This window comes from Sinocyclocheilus grahami, unplaced genomic scaffold (assembly GCF_001515645.1).
Source record: "Sinocyclocheilus grahami isolate Dianchi unplaced genomic scaffold, SAMN03320097.WGS_v1.1 scaffold213.1, whole genome shotgun sequence".
Lineage (NCBI taxonomy): Eukaryota > Metazoa > Chordata > Actinopteri > Cypriniformes > Cyprinidae > Sinocyclocheilus > Sinocyclocheilus grahami.
In genome coordinates this window covers 503493-521570 of record NW_015505392.1, presented here as the reverse complement: position 1 = coordinate 521570, position 18078 = coordinate 503493, and the positions used below count along the sequence as shown (strand labels likewise).

General features: G+C 38.7%; 2 protein-coding genes across 3 annotated transcripts; one reads left to right on the top strand and one right to left on the bottom strand.

Annotated features, from left to right (window-relative positions):
- Window positions 1-832: 832 nt before the first annotated feature.
- On the top strand, window positions 833-11554 carry LOC107596039 (polyadenylate-binding protein 2-B-like). Of its 2 annotated transcripts, none has more exons than XM_016286639.1 (7): window positions 833-1320; window positions 2747-2855; window positions 3160-3227; window positions 3434-3540; window positions 6023-6110; window positions 7620-7774; window positions 10901-11554. In XM_016286639.1, exons 1-7 carry the CDS (start codon window positions 1186-1188, stop codon window positions 11094-11096), a joined length of 858 nt encoding a protein of 285 aa, XP_016142125.1. In that variant the 5' UTR covers window positions 833-1185; the 3' UTR covers window positions 11097-11554. The 2 variants fall into 2 exon arrangements, with proteins under 2 accessions (XP_016142125.1, XP_016142126.1); XM_016286640.1 differs by lacking the exon at window positions 10901-11554 and adding an exon at window positions 9797-9932.
- A 3714-nt stretch (window positions 11555-15268) lies between these two features.
- ngdn (neuroguidin, EIF4E binding protein) lies at window positions 15269-17783 on the bottom strand. The gene is made up of 11 exons (XM_016286660.1): window positions 17733-17783; window positions 17457-17516; window positions 17262-17333; window positions 17026-17163; window positions 16801-16885; window positions 16657-16709; window positions 16359-16473; window positions 16063-16237; window positions 15779-15926; window positions 15552-15612; window positions 15269-15463 (listed from the first exon to the last, which is right to left on the bottom strand). The coding sequence occupies exons 1-11, from the start codon at window positions 17754-17756 to the stop codon at window positions 15444-15446; spliced, it is 951 nt and encodes a 316-aa protein (XP_016142146.1). The 5' UTR covers window positions 17757-17783; the 3' UTR covers window positions 15269-15443.
- Window positions 17784-18078: the final 295 nt, after the last annotated feature.

Below are 18078 nucleotides of genomic sequence, written 5' to 3'. Positions count from 1 at the left end.
TGTTGAGAGAAATCAGATGTTACTGTAGTTCTAAAATAAATATGAATATGCATTCATTCATCTCACTCACAAAAAACAAACACACAGATTCTGTATTCCTCAAAATGAATAAAAATAATGCAACTCAGAATATGACGCAAACCTGCAATAATTAAATGTTAAACAACACAAATATCCTTTATGTAGTTCAACCGTACTAATAAGCACAAATTACTCTAGACAAACATTTGTGTGTCTTTTTTGTGTGTTGAAATGTCTTCTGCATTCTACTGTACGGACATAAATTCACTTTCCCTTCAGCCTGAGGCTTATTCATTTCACTTTTGGTGTGAAAAGGCTTTTATATTTGCCAAAAAAAACTTTTTATTTTAAAAACAAACAAGCAAGCCCTGTCCAGATTTAAAAAGTAACGCAAAAGTAACGTAACGCATTACTTTCCATAAAAAGTAACTAAGTAACGTAATTAGTTACTTTTTTATGGAGTAACGCAATATTGTAATGCATTACTTTTAAAAGTAACTTTCCCCAACACTGTATATATATATATATATGTGTGTGTGTGTGTGTCAAAGTGAATTATATTGTGCGGACATGGCAACATTGCATAGTAGCTATAATCCTCTACAAACACCGTTTCGATCTAAAGGTAGTCTGTCAGTCGTGATTGACGCTGCTTTTATCCAATCACAGTCGCTGTTAGTAAAGTCTAAGCGGCGAGCGCAGAGAAATATCCCAAGAGAACACCAATAACCGTTCTCGATACGTTAAGAGGGCGTGTCTAAAGTGAGGAATTGTCCAATCACCCATCGATGGTGCGCCTGCAGTGTTCAGAATCCCCGCCCACGGCTTCCATTTCTGTTCTGGAACACACGAGCCCTCGCGAAGAATACACATTTGCTTTTTTTGAATTTGTCTTCTAATGTAAATAGAGTAGTAAGTGCGACATATTGACGAATTGAAACCTATTTATATTTGAATAAATAGTATTGTTTTTTTTTCCGCTAAAGGACACGTTTGTGCTCCAGAAGAAGCGAGGCGGGCTTTTATTCCCCATTTTAACTTTAGTGAGCGGCGTTTTCCGCCGTTTTTTTTATTCCCTCCCCTGCCCGTCTCTCGCTCCCCCCCTGTGAGAGTCGAGGCCTGTAGTGCAGCCACGAGGCGCGTCGGACCACCGGGAATCAGGCGATGGCGGAGTTTGGTAACGGACTGGCAGAGGAATCTCTGCTGGACTCAGACCCGGGACACTCAGAACTTGAAGACCCAGGCGTCGGAGATGAAGAACCTGGATTAGACGAGGGAGAGGCCGCTATTGAAGATCCGGTGAGTGAAGGACGTATTATACTCGCTTTAATAATTAGTTAAATTTTTTGTATATGTTTTCATCTTGAGAACTCCCCCCAACTTCACATTTAAAAGAAATATGCGAATTTCATACGAAATACAAATACTCATGTTAACGCGAAACCGGTTTTGCCAGGTCGGTTTGTCCGCCATTGTGGCTCACGCAGTGCAGTAGAATTAGTGAGTGACATGCGTGCTGTTGGCCGCCATGTTGGCGCAACATCGGTCTGGGTTCCTCTGCGCCAGATCTGTCGACCTAGTGGGGGAAAAAAATCTTCATTGCAAAAATGCGAGACGGGAGATGTGAGGGACAGGGGCGAGGGTAGGACAGGCCGCCATTAGCCGCAGTGTGGGTCCATCCGCAAAGAAGCAGACGGCTCACGGTAAACACGCCTCTTTTCTGATCAGTAATATTTGTGCGGTGCAAAAGTAAGTCGCGTTGGTAACGTTAACTGCGCGTGATTGTTCTTGGCCTCTGCAATGGAATAAATCTTTATGCGACATGCGTGACATGTAAAAAGAGGCGTGAGATGCTTTTTATTTTCAGAGTTTGCGTCGAATTAGGAACATTAAGGAAAACTACAGAGTTGTCGGTGGGCAAAGCGCACTGTATGTAATGCACATCTGTATCACCGTGATAATTTTTTTGCGTTAAAGATTAAATGCCGCTCGTGATGTATTGCACCATTTGTTGGTGATTTTGTGATGGGGATGGTTCATTAGGGCTGGGCTGGTGCGTTTCTCTACATGCACATTAACATTATTGGAGCTATAGTAGGTCATGCATTTGCATGCTGAATGCATGTCTGCTTTATTTCATCATGCAGTGAGGATCTGTAGTATTTAAATAATTAGTCACTGTTGATTGTATCATGGAAAATCTTGTTTTAATTGCGTGAAAGAGGCCATCACATGCATTCTGGGTTACTTTACTCGCGATCCAGTGCGACTCCCACTGCCCTGCAATGCAGCACTGCTGAAACTTGTGTGCGTGCGTGTGAACACACCAAAAGTGTGTTCTCTCGCGCACAACAATGCGTGCACGGATGGCATCATGCTTAGGGCGTCTTGCTGACTGGACAGTAATAAATGGTGGTTTGAAAGAGCTCAGTGCACGATCCCGTGTGAAAGTGCATGTGCATGCTGTGTCCACGATCACTGGTGAGAATAACTAATGTGTGTGCATTCTGGGAAAGAAATCGGTTGTGCGTTTCAAAATGGGTTTAGCAGCAACACATGATATTGATGCACTATAGATCCAATGTGGCTGTCGATGAGGGACACCAAAATCATTTATTCAGGATGTAGTTATGCAAAACGTTCAGTTCCAGTTTTGTTAAATGACTAATATACTGTGCTTTCTGATGGATAAAGTTAATATATGTGCATTACTTTGCCTTTTCAGGAGCTGGAGGCAATTAAAGCCCGGGTGAGAGAGATGGAGGAGGAGGCAGAGAAACTGAAGGAGCTACAGAACGAGGTGGAGAAACAGATGAATCTCAGTCCTCCACCTGGTGAGTGAGACTAAATGAATGAATGAATGAGGGAGGTGAACGGGCAAGTCTGGGGAAGATTGAGCTCAAAGGAGAGCACTGCAGAACAGACAGGGCTGATGAATAGGACTGCATTAGAGGGAGAAGAATAACTAGTACTGGACCATTTGAGGTCAATTGAGATATGACTAGAAACTGAACGTAACCTAGATTTCAGCCGTGAAGCTATGCAGTAAACTTGCAGACAATGGTTTCTGTGCTAAATCACATGCTTGCATATGGCGATGGATGAGAGTTGCATGGCAATACTGTTTTCTCTTTGCAGCTGGCCCTGTCATTATGTCCATTGAAGAGAAGATGGAAGCAGATGGGAGATCTATTTATGTTGGAAATGTATGGGCAATTATTCTCACTCCTTCTTGTTTACGAGCTGTATTTATGTATTTTGTTGCATTTAATGTTACATGCATTTTGTTAAATTTAATACTACTTTCATATATGTTGCATATAATATTGTTTGTCGCATGCCATAATATTTTTCATAGCATGCTTGATTTAATGACATGTTAGAAGTAGTGATTTGATTTGGTCTTTTGCAGGTGGATTATGGTGCGACGGCAGAGGAGTTGGAGGCGCATTTCCATGGCTGTGGTTCCGTAAACAGAGTCACCATCTTGTGTGACAAGTTTACAGGACACCCCAAAGGGTAATTCATGCATTCCTCTGTTTGTTTTTCTCTCTTAACCTCCACTTGCTTATCTTTGACATTCGTCTTTTTCTTTGCCATCTTATTTTCTTGTTCTCCGTCGTGCAGCATCTGCTCTGGGTAGGCACCGTATGTTTAGAGGAGGCACTGATGCATCACCTCAACCCACAAACTGAACAGTAGCCATTGAAGAAATACACAAATATTCTGAAATTCAAGGCATATTGGCAGTGGTACTAGTAAATAATTTTTGTTTAATAAAGCACACTTAATTTCTTATTATTTTAAACCTTAAAATAACTTTTCTCGTCAGAATTGATATGAACATAATTGTTTATCTTTTTGAATGGGCCACTGTATGCACATCTGTAGGCACAGGCCTTTTGTTACGTGGCATGGTTTTACACAGTTTATATGTGATCTTGAGACTGTGAGGTGTGAGATCTTTTTTCAGCTGTTGTGGTATTCTGGTGCACAGTGTTTTCAAGCTGCTCCCATTAAAATTTTGCCACATTGCATAGGGTAACTTTTGATGCAAAACTTTAATCACAGCTTCTTTGAACACAGTGTTCTGTTCATATCTTTATACATTTTTAACATTATGCATATTTAGTTTTTGATGCATGCATCAGTGTGTGTATATATATGCTTACACCAGTAAATAATTCATAGCTGTTTCAGTGTATGCTTTCCTGTTCTTTTCAATTGACTTCACCTGCCCTCATTTGATCATTTGTGACCCTGGACCACAAAAGTTTTTAAATTGAGATTTATACAACATCTGAAAGATGAATAAATAAGCTTTCCAGTGTTTCCCCTGCCATTATTTTAGGGGGGCGGCCCGTAAACTATAGTAAAACTATCATCATGTCATACACACACAGAAATGTAATGGTATTCACGGCAACCCGTCAAAATAAAAGTTCGGTTTAACTTGAGGGCATTGGCAGAAATATATTACTGTTGTTGAGTAGAATGTACGTAACAGACTGCTACTACTACTAAAATTATTAAAACCTTATTTTTAAGGAATAAGCATTCAATATTTCTTCAATGTTTTAATTGTAATATTAAAGTACCTTTATTTTCCAAAAAAAAAAATTTGTTTAATTTTCATTACTTAAAAGATATATTAAATGAATGTTTTATGCCTTAAAACAAAATGTAAATGCACAACACAGAATTTCTGAGCAAAAAATTCATAAGGCTATTGTAAGAATAAATTAAACTTGTTTTATGCTTTCAAATTAGACATGCTAAAACAGAATTTGGTTACAATAAAACATAAGGTTGGACAAATAAAACATTTCATAGGGCCCTAAACGTAATATTTGTTAAACTTTTAATAAATTGATGTTAAATTGTTTGTTTCATGATTTTAATTAATTAGACATGCTTTTTGATTAATAAAATGTAATTTAACCATTAAAAAGGAGTCCAGAAAAAAAAAAGCCGTAAACCTAGGGGAAACACTGCTTTCCATTGATGTATGGTTTGTTAGGATAAGACAATATTTGGCCTAGATACAACTATTTGAAAATCTGGAATCTGAGGGTGCAAAAAAACAAAATATTGAGAAAATCGCCTTTAAAGTTGTCCAAATGAAGTTCTTAGCAATGCATATTACTAATCAAAAATTAAGTTTTGGTATATTTACTGTAAGAAATTTACAAAATATCTTCATGTAACGGGATCTTTACTTAATATCCTAATGATTTTCGGCATTAAAAAAAATCGATAATTTTGACATTTACAAAATTATATTGTGGCTATTGCTAAAAATATACCTAAGCGACTTAAAGCCTCATACACACGGGGACGATTATCGCCGATGTTTTTCGATGTGTCTTTTGTGTTCATACCCAAGCGATTTTCGTTGGCTATGAGCCGAGTGAACGTGCAAATTCACTCCCTGACATTAGATGGCACTTAATGAAAAACAGAAATACCCCGGTACACATCGAATCCTATTTGATCTGCGATTCCTCTCTGTAACAACTCCCTCTTATCGAGATTTTTGTAGTCGCTGTCGAGTTGGTCATAAAGCCTTTTGTGTTCAGACACCAATGAGACCAGCAGCTACATTCATCTTGCCTCGATGCATCTTCTTGGTCTACTTACTTTCTCTTCGTCATTAGGTATAAATGTGTGCTCGGCAAGACCGTTTTGTGCTCGAGTGCCACCAAGTCGTGTTTTACTGTAACTTCAGCAGCTCCAGGCACATGAACCAAAGTGCCAGTCTCATTGGTTGTCCAATTTTTAACGCAGCGCGTCAAACCAAAAAGACGAGCCCGAGGCGGTTTTTAAAAAATGACGCTTTTACGCCTTGCGTCGGTGTGCACACTCACATTGGCGCCCATTGTTTAGTCACGAGGCGTTAAACGTCGGCGATAATTAGTTGGCATGATATTAGTTCCGGTGTGAACAAGCCTTAAAACTGGTTTTGTGGTCCAGGGTCACATTTGCCCTCTTCATGTTTCAGGTTTGCATATATAGAGTTCGCAGACAAGGAGTCTGTTAGGACCGCTATGGCACTGGATGAGTCTTTATTCAGAGGAAGGCAGATTAAGGTGAGATGAGGCATTACAAGCTTGCTAACTAATACTGATAATAAATTGATTTGACTTTTGAAGTCAACATAAAATTTTTAATTCAGTTTTAGCAACAACAAAATGTGTAAAAATGCAGCAGATATGCTTTGAAGCATTGACAAACACTTCAGTCATATAAGTTCTTTTTTTACCCCTTATAAAGTTGTTTTTTTAGGGTTTGTAAAAAATATGAGGGTGCAAAAAAACAAAATATTGAGAAAATCGCCTTTAAAGTTGTCCAAATGAAGTTCTTAGCAATGCATATTACTAATCAAAAATTAAGTTTTGGTATATTTACTGTAAGAAATTTACAAAATATCTTCATGTAACGGGATCTTTACTTAATATCCTAATGATTTTCGGCATTAAAAAAAATCGATAATTTTGACATTTACAAAATTATATTGTGGCTATTGCTAAAAATATACCTAAGCGACTTAAAGCCTCATACACACGGGGACGATTATCGCCGATGTTTTTCGATGTGTCTTTTGTGTTCATACCCAAGCGATTTTCGTTGGCTATGAGCCGAGTGAACGTGCAAATTCACTCCCTGACATTAGATGGCACTTAATGAAAAACAGAAATACCCCGGTACACATCGAATCCTATTTGATCTGCGATTCCTCTCTGTAACAACTCCCTCTTATCGAGATTTTTGTAGTCGCTGTCGAGTTGGTCATAAAGCCTTTTGTGTTCAGACACCAATGAGACCAGCAGCTACATTCATCTTGCCTCGATGCATCTTCTTGGTCTACTTACTTTCTCTTCGTCATTAGGTATAAATGTGTGCTCGGCAAGACCGTTTTGTGCTCGAGTGCCACCAAGTCGTGTTTTACTGTAACTTCAGCAGCTCCAGGCACATGAACCAAAGTGCCAGTCTCATTGGTTGTCCAATTTTTAACGCAGCGCGTCAAACCAAAAAGACGAGCCCGAGGCGGTTTTTAAAAAATGACGCTTTTACGCCTTGCGTCGGTGTGCACACTCACATTGGCGCCCATTGTTTAGTCACAAGGCGTTAAACGTCGGCGATAATTAGTTGGCATGATATTAGTTCCGGTGTGAACAAGCCTTAAAACTGGTTTTGTGGTCCAGGGTCACATTTGCCCTCTTCATGTTTCAGGTTTGCATATATAGAGTTCGCAGACAAGGAGTCTGTTAGGACCGCTATGGCACTGGATGAGTCTTTATTCAGAGGAAGGCAGATTAAGGTGAGATGAGGCATTACAAGCTTGCTAACTAATACTGATAATAAATTGATTTGACTTTTGAAGTCAACATAAAATTTTTAATTCAGTTTTAGCAACAAAAAAATGTGTAAAAATGCAGCAGATATGCTTTGAAGCATTGACAAACACTTCAGTCATATAAGTTCTTTTTTTTACCCCTTATAAAGTTGTTTTTTTAGGGTTTGTAAAAAATACATATTTCGGAATTTCTTGCAGTCTTTTAAAATTGTAATCATAAATTTCCCAACTGTTCTTACAGGTTGGGGCCAAGAGAACAAATCGTCCTGGCATTAGCACCACAGACCGCGGTTTTCCTCGGGCCCGCTTCCGCTCACGGGGAGGAGGAAACTTCTCATCCCGTGCGCGCTACTACAGTGGCTACACACCTCCCAGAGGCAGAGGACGGGCCTTCAGGTGAGCTCCATGCCAACCTTGCACGTTTGACAGTGACTGACACACAGGCTCCATCCTGACAGAGAGTGCTGCTGTGAAAGTGTGTGCATCGGGGGTGGGGGCGACGGGACAATCCAAAATAAGTGTTTCTAAATGTTGATGCTTCATTTTGTTATATTTTATTTATCCCATCTTGTCATGCAAAACATTTCTGGAAAAATGTTTCAGAAGAAAAATGTATCAGAATATGAAATTCATGTTCACACACAGGTTATTGTTTTTTTATTTATTTATTTATTTATTTTTACATTCTGTGATGATCTGTAATTGTACAACAGTCTTCTGTATGCATGCATGCCCCTCTTTAAAGCCTCTAGGTGTGAGGAGAGAAGGAACCGCACCACTCTTATTTGCAGCCTGCACTCTCTGTACAAACTCCTGTGTGTCGTCATGTTAAAAGGAAAACTGAGGAAGAATTACAAACCATCAAACACACATGCACAGCCATTGTCATCATCGCTGTCCATTTCCCTCCTGCAGTGTCAGATTCTGAGCATGGAATGAGCCTTCGCACTCACCAGAGGTTTGGAAGTCAGTCTGCTTCCCAATGTGAAGAATTTCTGAATTGTGTCTCAAAACAGAGTGAGCTGCTTACACGGTGAATTTTTAAAGGGGTTATATGACATTGCTAAAAAAGAACATCATTTGGTGTAATAAAATGTTTATGCGGTTTAAGTTTCAAAAAACACATTATTTTCCACATACTGTACATTATTGTTTCTCCTCTGTGCCCCGCCTTTCTGAAACGCGTCGATTTTTACAAAGCTCATCGGTCTGAAAAGCGAGGTGTTCTCTGATTGGCCAGCTATCTAGTGCGTTGGGATTGGCCGAATACCTCAAGCGTGTGACGGATATGTTACGCCCCTTAACATACTGTGATGCCCTATCCCGGAGAGACCAAAACATTAAAACCCATTATAAACGAGGCATTTGTTGCATCCAGTGGTTTTGGAGTGGAGCTTGAGTTATTGCCCTGTAAAAGGTTTTTGATGGGTTTAAATATTTTATCCCACACCCAAGTTTATATCCAGATTTGAAATATATTTGATATTAAGTAGGTCATTATATGATTGCACATTTTTACAGTTAGCCAATGGGATTAGACTGTAAAACAAGATAAACTAGGTTGAGTATGTAGCTGGATGTCAAGCTCAGCTCTGATTAACTTGAAGGCAAGTGTGTGTTTGAACTCAGGCAAGTTTGGTTCAGAAAAGCCCATTTTAGTTAATTTTCACCCCCTCGCATGATTAATAATGTTCACTTCCAGAATGGAGGGTTCATTCCTGCAGCCTGATATTGACCGTTTTAGTATCCAACCGATAACACAGATAATTCTGTGCCCTAAAGTGCACAGGCTGTTCTTTGAGGGGGTTTGTGTGAATGAAGGGCATCTCTGGCTGCCTGAATGGATGCCCCTGCATTTATTGCTGTATATGAGTGAGCGTGTGTGTGTGGCCCATTCCATATGTGTAGAGCTGTGTGTCGCTGACTGTAACTGTGTGCATGTGTTGGAGGGTTCATTTCCCCAGGATCTCTCCTTTACAGAGACCACAGGAGCCGCCCTGTTCAGAGAGAGAGAAAGAGGGAGAGCGTGCTTTCACTGTCCCCTACACTGGACACTAGACTATTTCTAAAGCCTGAATATAACAAACACACATTCTGCTGTTGGATAATCTTCCTCAGCTTCCCTTTGTATTAAAAAACATTTACTGGACTCTTTATACATGGTTGCATTAATCACTAATTAAAACTTGTTATCAGAAGAAGAGGGGTATACATTGCATTTCATTTTTTGAATTAATGTGTATACCTGAAACATGAGTGCATAAATAAATGTTCACCTTGTCCTCAAACGATAAGGCCCTTTAAAATGCATATTACTGACATACAAACACTTACACCCCCAAAAATTTGAATTGGTGTCCGTCGTCTTAATCCAACCACAAAAAAAGAACTCACCCTCTTTTTCTCTCTCTTTTCCAGGGGCCGAGGGCGAACAACATCGTGGTACTCCCCCTACTAATACCTCCCCACCCCCCCTATGAAATCCCCCCTTACTATCATCCCGTATCCCTATAGAAAAGAAAAAAAAGACCCCTCTCAAAAAAGGAAGAAAAAAAGAAGAAAAAATAATGTTAAACATTCAGTATTGACTGTATAGCTGATGTGCACGAGCTGATGAGCAAAGCACGCTGAGTGGATTGAGCGTGCTGCGGCGCAGATGCGTGAGCTTGTCGAGTGAATATACCTTTCTCACAGACATCACTGGAAAGTTTGTAGTTCGGTCGGATATTTAAAAAAAAAAAAAAAAAAAAAAAAGAAAAAAAAGGAAAAAAAAAAAAAAAAAGAAAAGAGCATCTCCTGGAAAGACAGACTGACTGGCCGCAGTGTGCGATTGTGTGTGCGCGTGCGTGTGAGGAGGTGTTGCGATCGCCCTGGTAAGGTACAATATGGCCGTTGGGGAGATTTGGTGGCATTTGTTTAAATTTGAGAAGATGTAATCTCAGGCTGCAGATGTGTGTCCTTTTGTCTGGCTGTGATTTTTCTCTCACCAAACAGCCCCTCTTATGTTTGCACTCAAAGGCAAACAGAAAAGGAAAAAAAATGTTAACTTTTCTTTTTTTTTAATGATTGTAATGTGAATATGTGAACAATTTAATAGCAAGAATGTTGTTGTTTTCACAAAGTTGTGCTATTTGAGATCATATTCTCTTATTTGTTTGTGCTCTCTGGAATCCCTTTACCCTCCAGCATTGGTTTCTTTCCTGTTCATCCCTCACTCGGATTACTTCCTCCACCTGTGTTATTCCGACAGTGGTTGAGAGTTCGGCGTTGTTTTTACCTTTTACTGTTCTTGAACCATCTTCCACACCATACGACTTTTGTAAGATGGCATGGCCTGAGCTCTGAGATCTTTTCTTTTGTGTTTTAAAAAGTAATTTTTTTGTCTCGCGCTGCCATATGCCATTCCCGACCATTATTTCCCTGTTCCTGTGCTGCTTCTCTGCCACCCCCCACCCCCCCTTCTGTCTCTCATGCTCTCTCTCTCTCTCTCTTTGTATATTAGACCACTTCTTGTCGTTTCAGGTTTCAGGACCAGTGGAGGCTGACTACCCCTCCTCCCGTGGCTGCGGCACCCCCTACAGTCTCGGCGGCGTCTCTGTCTCTTTCTGCTCCCGCTATGCACACTCACCCCATCCTCTCCATGTGGGGGGGCGGGGGAGGTGGACAGGGCGACCACCGGCCCACTGCGGGAGGCATTTATTACAATAACAAGCGCTGAGCTTTAACAACATGAATATACTGAGATGCACCAGGCCCATGTTAACACAGACATACAGACACACCGCATACACCGCACACATCCACCACAAATTTATATATCATGAAGGCAGAGCCATGATAGAGCAATGGCTGCTTAAATTGTGAGTGAGAGAGGCAGGACCAGAAAGAGGTTGAAGAGGAGGGTTCTTCTAGAGCCTTGTCTTTCTCAGTGCACAGTGCAGTTAGGGCACGATGGAGCACTAACGCGTGGGCTACAGGTATCGGTTACTCAAGGAGGGCTTCGGAGCTTTTATTTCGGGGGGAGGGAGGGTTTGTGTGGAGAGGGGTTTCTCGTTTCTGTTCGTTTTCCTTTCAGATGGGGGAGTGGGTATGGACGAAAAGAGAAAAGATGTTTTCCTTTTTTATTTTATTTTTAACCCATGAGTCTGTAATTAGAAAAAAAATAAAAGACATTGTGTAAAAAGTACTTGAAGTGTTTGATTGGTCTTTCTTTGGGGGCATTGTGTAATGTTTGCTCCACTACATAATTTCTGTGTCTTCTATACGAGGTTCCCATGGTTCTGTAAAAATTGTAAAATAGGAATAAAACCTAAATGGTTAAAATCCTAATCAAGTAAGCACAAACAACCAAACTAAATTTTGGAAACTTATTTGGTCAAGTATGGGAACTATCAAGTGGTTTGGCCAAACAGGCCACTCATTCTAAACCCACCATTATGCTTTTGGTGCTTTCGTGGCAACTTAACGTACAAAGTTTTTTACTCATTCCAACCTGAAATATGTTCCAGGGACCCAAAAAATGCCCATGCTTTAGTTGTACTTAAAATCCCATGAATGATAAAAATGAAACACAAAATCAGATAATTAAAAATATCTCGATGAGAATTCTGATAAATAGCAAAAGCCAGATAATTATTCATATCTCTTTTTTTTTCAGGTCTGGGCAATTCCAAAACTTTAATCTTCTTCTGGTGAAGCCGTTGTTGTGTTGATTTGGATGTATGCTTTGGGTTTTTGAGTTCCTCTTCAGATTTCTCTAAGAAGCCTCAAGGTTTTGTGCCAATATTGACTGATATTTGGAACTGTTCGTAATTCCCTGCACCTTGATTAAGGCCCCAGTTCCAGCTGAAGAAACACAGCCCCAAAGTATTATGCTGCCACCACCATGCTTCAATGTGGGTATGGTGTTCTTTTGGTTATGTGCCGTGTTGTTTTTGCGCCAAACATACCTTTTGGAATTATGGGCGAAAATGTAAACCTTGGTTCCATCAGACCATAACATATTTTCCCACATGCTTTTGGGGAGACTTCAAATGGGTTTTTGCTAAATTTAGCCGGACTTGGATGACTTCCTTCATAAGAAAAAGCTTCCATCTTGCCACCCTACCCCATAGCCCAGACATGAATACGGGAGATTGTTGTCACATGTACTACACAGTCAGTACTTGCCAGAAATTCCTGCAGGTCTTGTAATGTTGCTGTAGGCCTCTTGGCAGCCTCCCTGACCAGTTTTCTCATCTTTTCATCAATTTTGGAGGGACGTCCAGTCCTTGGTAATGTCACTGTTGCGCCTTATTTTCTAAAGAAAATGTCAGGAAAAGCCTACTAGAACAGCTGAACTTTATTTGGGGTTAATCAGGGGTATTTTAAATGATGTCAGGTGTCTACTGACTCCTATTTAACGAATTTGAATGGGATTGCTTAATTCTGAACACAGCCACATCCCCAGTTATAAGAGGGTGTGCACACATTATTCTAGTTTTTTTTATTTTTAAATAAAAAAAAAAGATTACAGGTTGTTTCTCAATTGCGTTGTACAGGTCACATTAAAGGTGGAAAAAGTTCTGAAATGACTTATCTTGGTCTTTTTCTATCCACTGCATGTCCTTGATAATATGTCCCTTCGTCTTGAATTCAAATTTGTAAGTTTTGTAATGTTATACAGCACACCTATTAGATTGAGACCCTGTCCATTACAATAAACATCAAACAAATCCAGTTCTGATGTCCTGATTTTGAGGTCATCCCTCAACTTTAAAACCCTTATTCTGTAGTTTTAACATATCAATAGAATTTTTTTTTCTGGCTTGTCACAGGCCACCATGCTTTACTGAAAGGAATATACTTTAAAAAAAAAATATATATATATATATGGAATCCGTGGGTTGTTTAGGTTTGCTACATTTACTGTAGCAATATTATGATCTGAATAAAACAAAAACCATTAAAAACACCAGATACAAGTAACAGCTATTGTAATGGATGCAGGCTCTACCTGGGATAAAAACATAAATGTTTTAACTCCTGACTAAATCATGAATCATGATCATTTTAGTTTGTCTTCATTTATTTCAACATTAATGGTCTTGAATTGGAGCATTTTTTTTTTACCAGATTAAGCATAATGATCAAAATAGATCCAATTGATTAAATATGAAATGGCTGAAATTAGTGTAACCATGTTAAGCTCCTCATTACCACTTTTACAAGAATGTTTTACCACTGAATACACTTGGGGGAAAAAATAAGCATGCCACTCAGTCACCTTATTTTATTAGAAACAGATATGCAAATCAAGGTAGACTAGAACCAGAAAATCTGAGCATATCACACCAGTCCTCGGGTCTTTACACTGGCTTTCAGTTACATTTAGGATTGATTTTAAAGTATTATTACTCATTTATAAATCACTCAATGGCCTAGGAACTCAATACATTGCAGATATGCTCACTGAATTTAAGCCTAACAGACCACTCAGATCAAGTCTGTTAGAAATACTAAGGGTTCACTCAAAACAAGGGGGAGTCTGCTTTTAGTTATTATGCCACCCGCAATTGAAACCAGCTTCCAGAAGAAATCAGATGTGCTAAATCAGTAGACATATTTAAATCCAGAATCAAAACACATCTGTTTAGTTGTGCTTTTACTGAAAGTACTGTGCTACGTCCGAACTGATTGCACCGTATTGTAGGTATCATTTTCTATTTTTAACTGTTTTCATTTTATTTTAAATCATTTTAAAATGTAATTCCTTGCTTTTATTATTGTGATTATTTATATGATTATTTTAAATCATTTTATGTAAAGCACTTTGAATTACCATTGTGTATGAAAAGTGCTATAGAAATAAACTTGCCTTGCCTAGTCAGATTGGCACTGAGATTAACTTTTTTTACACAAGGCTCCACACTCATGCTCATGGAAGGGGAAAAAATGTCTCAAAGAAAGATTTATTTAGACATGAAAAGAATAATTTTGTTGAAATTCAGCTTAAACCTTGGCATCAGTGGTTTACTTGTGCTTCCTGACAACTGCAAAGATAAAATATCTATTAATATACAACACTGGACACTTGTATTTTTTGAAAGCACTCACATAACATACAAAACAAATACGTGCCTTTCTTTTTGCCTTTCTTGATAATTTTCTTCTTTTTCTTGGGTTTTGGATTATCAGTATCCTATCAAAAGAGAAAATGCACTCAGAAAAGATCAACTTAAAAAAATAAAAATAAAAAAGAGTGCATTCTTTTACAAGAATGTTTTACCACTGAATACACTTGGGGGAAAAAATAAGCATGCCACTCAGTCACCTTATTTTATTAGAAACAGATATGCAAATCAAGGTAGACTAGAACCAGAAAATCTGAGCATATCACACCAGTCCTCGGGTCTTCACACTGGCTTTCAGTTACATTTAGGATTGATTTTAAAGTATTATTACTCATTTATAAATCACTCAATGGCCTAGGAACTCAATACATTGCAGATATGCTCACTGAATTTAAGCCTAACAGACCACTCAGATCAAGTCTGTTAGAAATACTAAGGGTTCACTCAAAACAAGGGGGAGTCTGCTTTTAGTTATTATGCCACCCGCAATTGAAACCAGCTTCCAGAAGAAATCAGATGTGCTAAATCAGTAGACATATTTAAATCCAGAATCAAAACACATCTGTTTAGTTGTGCTTTTACTGAAAGTACTGTGCTACGTCCGAACTGATTGCACCGTATTGTAGGTATCATTTTCTATTTTTAACTGTTTTCATTTTATTTTAAATCATTTTAAAATGTAATTCCTTGCTTTTATTATTGTGATTATTTATATGATTATTTTAAATCATTTTATGTAAAGCACTTTGAATTACCATTGTGTATGAAAAGTGCTATAGAAATAAACTTGCCTTGCCTAGTCAGATTGGCACTGAGATTAACTTTTTTTACACAAGGCTCCACACTCATGTTCATGGAAGGGGAAAAAAATGTCTCAAAGAAAGATTTATTTAGACATGAAAAGAATAATTTTGTTGAAATTCAGCTTAAACCGTCTCCTTGGCATCAGTGGTTTACTTGTGCTTCCTGACAACTGCAAAGATAAAATATCTATTAATATACAACACTGGACACTTGTATTTTTTGAAAGCACTCACATAACATACAAAACAAATACGTGCCTTTCTTTTTGCCTTTCTTGATAATTTTCTTCTTTTTCTTGGGTTTTGGATTATCAGTATCCTATCAAAAGAGAAAATGCACTCAGAAAAGATCAACTTAAAAAAATAAAAATAAAAAAGAGTGCATTCTACCTGTTACAGAAATGCAATACAAAAACTCACTACAATGGTAACTGGAACTTCTAAAGCATATGTAAAACTACCCGTGATGCCATTGGCCAGCTCACCTGTGCTTCTCCCCCTGTCAGAGCGGTGATGTCACTGAATCGTGTGATGTTACTCAGCTGTGACGTCATTCCCACCATTCCTCTTTTCCCGAGTCTCTGCTCACGTGGCGTACTGAGACGCACCAACATGGACTCCTCATAGTTTTTCCTTTTATGACATTTTTTCCAAAATTATTAGGGAAAAAGAAACATTTACTGAATAATCCACTGTATTTAATGTAATCTACAACCTGAAACTAGAGTATCTAGAATTTAATAATTCCATAAACCTCCATATCACGTACCTGTTCAGCTCCTCTCTGCTTTCCCGTTCGGTCTGGAAGTCTCTGCGGTCTCTGATCTCCTCGGGAGCATCACTGTATTGCTGCCGGAGCTCCTGGATCACAGAGCTGCGGAGTGCCGCTCTCTTCTGTTTATCGATCTGCTCCTTCTGCCGGTCTGCTTCTGTCATGTCTCCGTCTGTGTATGGACAGGGGAGGGTTTGGGATGAGTATTAACTATCAATATAATTATATGTCACTACACCTGAATCCTAAATTGAAATAACCAAAGTGAACTGCTACAAAATCAAAAGACTTGCCATAATGCATTGGAGCAATTCGAGGAGGTACGTATTTCCTGCTGGCTGAGGGCTCTTTTAGCCCCTTTGATTTTCCTCCTTCGCCCTCATCATCGGAGTTCTCAGATTCACTTAGCTATGTGTGGAAGAAATGCAGCAATTTTGAGGTAAACTATGTGCGCTTAAACAATCAAATTAAATAATTTTAAAGAAAGAATTTAGCTTTCAACATATATACATACACAAACATACATACCTGTACAAATTAATGCACACATAAACTATTAATATATCTTATATTACATAACTAGAGCTTTACCTTGCTGACCAGATTCTGAGGGTTAGGCCGAAGGTGTAGAGGGTCATTCTCAGCTGGAGAAAGCGCCATCAATCAAGTCAGCAAACTGAGTGTTCTTAACATGTGCACTTGATGACAAAAAAAGTGTAAGAATGAAATATTTACCAAGGCTGCCTGTTACTGCTGTCCGTACTAATTTATCAATCTGATACTTCAGCTTTTGATCTAGGGGACGCATCTTCTCTAAAACCTGTACAACAAAGACAAAGAGGGAAAACAGAGACAAAAATGGATGACCCACTTTGTTTTGTTAAGGGAATGATGCCCCTGAAAATCTATTCCAAATTCATTTCTGAATGTGGTATGTGGCTTATGAGGTTTGTGTCGTACCGTCCTAATGGTGACCAGCCTGTGGATGGCACTGTTGTCCTTCAGACTTTCTCCTTCTGTCTTCAAACTAATCAGATGAGTGATGTCTTGAAGGTAAAACAGTAACATATGATATCTCAAGTCCAAAAAAGATAAACCCTACAGCGAAAAGGAAAAGATATGTCATAAACATTTTTGATGATTGTGAGTGTATTCAATATCTATGTTACGCAAGTAATATAAAATAATAGTTCTACCTTAGAAGTCTGATAAGCTTTCTCTCTGACTTTCTTTATCAGGTCCCGAACATGACTTGTTACTGAAGCAACCTGAAAATAAGACGGTGTCAATCACCATCACATCTTCCCATATCATTGTATTATAGCCAACTGTGATGCTGTGCTCAAAATAACATCTAAAGCAAAATATTCAGGCTCTGTGACTTTACAAACCTGTTCTGTGAGACTGTTGAGTAGATGCACGGCAGTGGGAAGGTCATTGTCAATAAGATCCTGCAAAAGACAACTACATCAGTTAAGTGTTTCGCAGACCATAAAGACGATCAGGTTAGCCAAAGTACAATTTCATCATATCTTGTCATTTATCAGCGAAATAAGAAACGATTCCATGACAACATGATAATAACACTATAATATACCAGTTACATCACAATACATCTATGTTTAGGTTCAATCAAGGACATTTTTTAAGGTAAAAAAACAACTCACGTTTCCAACTGCGGTGGCCGCCATCTTGGATTAATCAAGTTGATACGGATGCCACGAAGGGACAAAACTCAAAGCACGCAATTCAAATATCGTCCTGAGACAAAAGTCAACACGCTTGACAGAACTATTTCGCGTTCAAATGTGCTTGAATTATTATACAGATTGTTCTGTTATAATGTAGAATTATAGAGTATAACCCTAACCGTAACGAAGGTAAAAGGACAGAAAACGACGATTAAAAGTAAAATCAAAACATACATCAAGTATGTAAGTATGACATACATCAAAATATACTGGAAAATAAAAATTCTTAAACCAGCCTGCGGTGGTTCCTTGGTCTTGTTGG